We start from the raw sequence: 4,268 nt of genomic DNA, 5'->3' as shown, positions 1-4,268 counted from the left end.
ACTGGTCTTGGAGATCCCAAGCTTAGTCAATCTCCTGAACATAATGTCACTGAAACTACGCCTCCCTTCTTTATTAGGAGGACACAACCTATTAAAAAGAGCCTTGTCGGATTGAGATGTCTCATGGAAAATCCGAGTGTCGATAGCAGCAGCTAAGAGATTGTTGGAAGCAGTGATCGCATGAATATCTCCAGTGAGATGAAGATTGAACTCATCCATAGGAATCACCTGACTATACCCACCACCGGCTGCACCTCCTTTGATTCCAAAGGTTGGTCCTTGTGATGGTTGGCGAAGACAAGTAACAACCTAAGCAACAACACNTGCTTCTGTTACCACGAATCCACCAGGTCCCACCAGCTTTAAAGCGATTTTATCAGCAACAATTGATGAATTTCCATGAGCTATGTTTGCAAAAGGACCAGCATGAACAAGGACAGGTGTCCCTTCAAGTGTCTGCATGAGTGTCGGGTTGATAGCGTCTTTCATCAGAACGGTCAAGGCTCCTCCAACACCAAGATCATCAGCTGTTATCGGCTCTCCGGCCTTGCTGTTACCAACCACCATTTTACCAAGCCTCTCTCTCATATCACCAAGAGAGGTTGTCAAAGCCAAAACAGCCATAATCTCACTAGCAACAGATATATCAAAACCAGTTTCTCTGGTCATCCCTTTTTCCTCAGGTCCCTGACCAATAGTAATCTTCCTCAAGAACCGGTCATTAACATCCATCACTCTTCTCCACGTGATGGAAGCAGGATCAATATCAAGCCTAGCAAATTTCTTTATCTCCTCGGGAGTAAGCTCCTCCGGACTGGTCTTGGAGATCCCAAGCTTAGTCAATCTCCTGAACATAATGTCACTGAAACTACGCCTCCCTTCTTTATTAGGAGGACACAACCTATTAAAAAGAGCCTTGTCGGATTGAGATGTCTCATGGAAAATCCGAGTGTCGATAGCAGCAGCTAAGAGATTGTTGGAAGCAGTGATCGCATGAATATCTCCAGTGAGATGAAGATTGAACTCATCCATAGGAATCACCTGACTATACCCACCACCGGCTGCACCTCCTTTGATTCCAAAGGTTGGTCCTTGTGATGGTTGGCGAAGACAAGTAACAACCTAAGCAACAACACTTCAGATATCAATAATACCAAAAGAGAAGTTCATACAAAAGAAAGAGAGGAAGATGTAAAACCTTCTTATCGAGGTAAGCGCCTAAGGCTTGACAAAGTCCAACAGTGGTAGTACTCTTGCCTTCTCCAAGAGGAGTTGGAGTAATCCCTCCAACAACAACATAGTAACCATCTTCTTGTTCTTGAAGCTCATCAAACGCAGACAACAAAACCTAAAAGAACAAATCATCAGTTAGTTAGATCAGAACACTGAACAACTAAATCAGAACTTCATAAGAGAAACTACCGACAAAAATAAGTAACAGAAAAAGAGAGCTAATTTTCGTATAAAAATTGTAAAAAGAAGCCAAAATCAATCGAAAGTTATAAACTTTGAACTTACGTAATAGCCTACTCAAAGCTAAAAACACTTAAAACCCCATTAGCAATATCTTGAAAATTATTATGTTTTGAACAAAAAACATGATCGAAACCATTTAGAAACAATAGAAAAAACAGTATCATTCAGCCAAAACAGAGTTGTTTCAGATCCTTGTTCAATCAAATCTCAAAACATGTCACAAGTCCCAAACCGACAACAACCCATTTTTTTGAGAGAAAGAAATAAACAAAAAGGGGAAGTGAATACCTTAGCTTTATACTTGCCGTAGAGATCGTAGTGAAGTGGGTTGATATTGAGATCTTTGGCAATCTCAGAGATGTGTAAAGGCTCGACGGAATTAGCAATATCAATATCAGCGGGAACTGGTGAAACAACCTGAAGCTTTCTCGATGATGGACTCATCACNGGAAGCAGGATCAATATCAAGCCTAGCAAATTTCTTTATCTCCTCGGGAGTAAGCTCCTCCGGACTGGTCTTGGAGATCCCAAGCTTAGTCAATCTCCTGAACATAATGTNAATATCAATATCAGCGGGAACTGGTGAAACAACCTGAAGCTTTCTCGATGATGGACTCATCACTCTCTCTCTCTCTCTTCTAAGTTTCCTTCTCTTTTTGGTTTTTGGTCTCAAGTCTGATCTTTGCGTTGGAGAGAGAAAGGATGAGATGAAGATGATGGAAGAGGACGATGATGTTTTTTTTTTTAATTATTAGTTTAACCCAAACCAATCAATCCATAAACCCCATTTTTAAGTTAACATTTACATGTACTAGTTAGGCCTGGGCAAATTACCCGGATCCGAATATCTGAATATCCGATCCGAACCCGATCCAAAAAATCTGATCCGAATTCTTATCTGAAATTGTAAAATACCCGAATGGGTTCTAAATCTCTAAATCCGAAAACCCGAATCCGAACCTGATCCGAACCGAAATCCGAACGAATATCCGAATATACCAACATTATTAATATATAGTAGTAATATATTAGTAATATTTATAATTTTAATAATATAAATATTCAAAATATTCAGATTTTTAGATATTTTCGACAATTTGAAGTATTTAAACTGTTTATTAGTAAATTTGGATAGAAAATACTCTAAATTTTTAGATATATTGCGTATTATTGAATAATTTAGACTAAATTAGATACTAAAATTTTGAGTTTTGTGAACTTCGGGTAATCCAAATCCGAATCCGAAATATTCGAACCGGACTCGATCCAAACCCGAAGTCTAGAAATACCCGAACGGGTCCTATACCTCTAAACCCAAAAACCCAAAAACCCGAAATACCTAAAGCGAACCCGAACGGATACCCAAATGCCCAGGACTAATACTAGTTATCCATAATTCCATACTAACCAATGAGAGGACTTATTGTTTTTGGTTTTCTCTTTTATTTTTTTACCTTTAATAAGGAAAAATGATTGCCAGCTACTTGAAGTATACACCAACACATAGCCACACATACAAACAATAAAAATGTCTTGTTAACTACGTGAACTATTGTCATCACATAAGGACATCCATAAACATACATATGTTATGTCTACAACACCATAAATATTCGAGGTTAACCAAAATCCGGTGTTGACCGACGTTGACCAATATTTACTGGCATTGACCGCCGTTGACCAAAAAAAATATTCAAAAAAATATTTTTTTTCCTAAAAATAATAATTTTTTGTTTTTATGTATTTTTGAAAATACAAAATACAAAATGATTTTTAAATAGAAAGAGTATAAAATTTGTTATTGTTTATGAAAACTACTACACATAAATTTTTGGTGATATAGTTTTATTATATTATTTTTAGTATATTTTCTAACAAACGGACAATTCGTCGATTCACCCTTACGCCTCTCTTGTTCACCCCTTTTAAATTAAGGAAACGAATCTTAATTAAAGAAACAAATTATGTTGATCAATCAATTTTAAAATTGTTAATTTTAATATTATATTACAGTTTTTAATTATAACATCTAAAACCCTAACCATTTATTATAAACCTAAACCAACATATAATTTTATTTAATTATCAAATCTAAACCCTAAACACTCTTTTATAAACCCAAACCTACATATAATTTTATTTAATTGTAAAATAAAAATCCTAACCACTCTTTTGTAAACGCAAACTGACATAATTTTCTTAATAAAATATCTCTTTCTAAAAATAAGATATGACATGCCATATTATTGTATTCTGATTTGTTAATTAAGAGGGGATGAATGAGAGTTGTTCACCCCTAGGGGTGAATCCAAGAATTTTTCTTAACAAAATTAGTTACTTTATATACCACAAATTTTGTTTTTAATATAATTTTTATTTTCTTTGGTAAATAATTTTCTTGTACTTTTTTGCTGTTATATTTTGTTTTTGTAAATTATACAAATCATTTATCTATTTTATTTATTTATTAAAAATATATAAAAACAAAAAAGTTATTATTTTTAGGAAAAAAATATTTTTTTTTGAATATTTTTTTCTGGTCAACGCCGGTCAACACTGGTCATCAGTGGTTAATACTAGTCAATGTCGGTCAATTCTGGTCAACACCGGATTCCGGCAAACCTCGAATGTTTATGGTGTTGCACACATAACCTATGTTTGTTTATTGATGTCTTTATGTAATGACAATAGTTCATGTAGTTAATAAAACATTTATATTGTTTGTATTTGTGGCTATGTGTTGGCGTATACTTCAAGTAGTTGGCAATCATTTTTCCCTTTAATAATTCAAA

General features: G+C 34.9%; 1 protein-coding gene across 1 annotated transcript; it reads right to left on the bottom strand.

The window, feature by feature from the left end:
• On the bottom strand, positions 310–2,232 carry LOC104759913 (formate--tetrahydrofolate ligase). The gene is made up of 4 exons (XM_010482785.2): positions 2,059–2,232; positions 1,765–1,883; positions 1,199–1,348; positions 310–1,122 (listed from the first exon to the last, which is right to left on the bottom strand). Exons 1-4 carry the CDS (start codon positions 2,093–2,095, stop codon positions 310–312), a joined length of 1,119 nt encoding a protein of 372 aa, XP_010481087.1. The 5' UTR covers positions 2,096–2,232.

Source organism: Camelina sativa, chromosome 17 (assembly GCF_000633955.1).
Source record: "Camelina sativa cultivar DH55 chromosome 17, Cs, whole genome shotgun sequence".
NCBI classification, from domain to species: domain Eukaryota; kingdom Viridiplantae; phylum Streptophyta; class Magnoliopsida; order Brassicales; family Brassicaceae; genus Camelina; species Camelina sativa.
The sequence above is the reverse complement of the archived record's forward strand: the minus strand, read 5'-3'. Positions and strand labels throughout refer to the sequence as shown.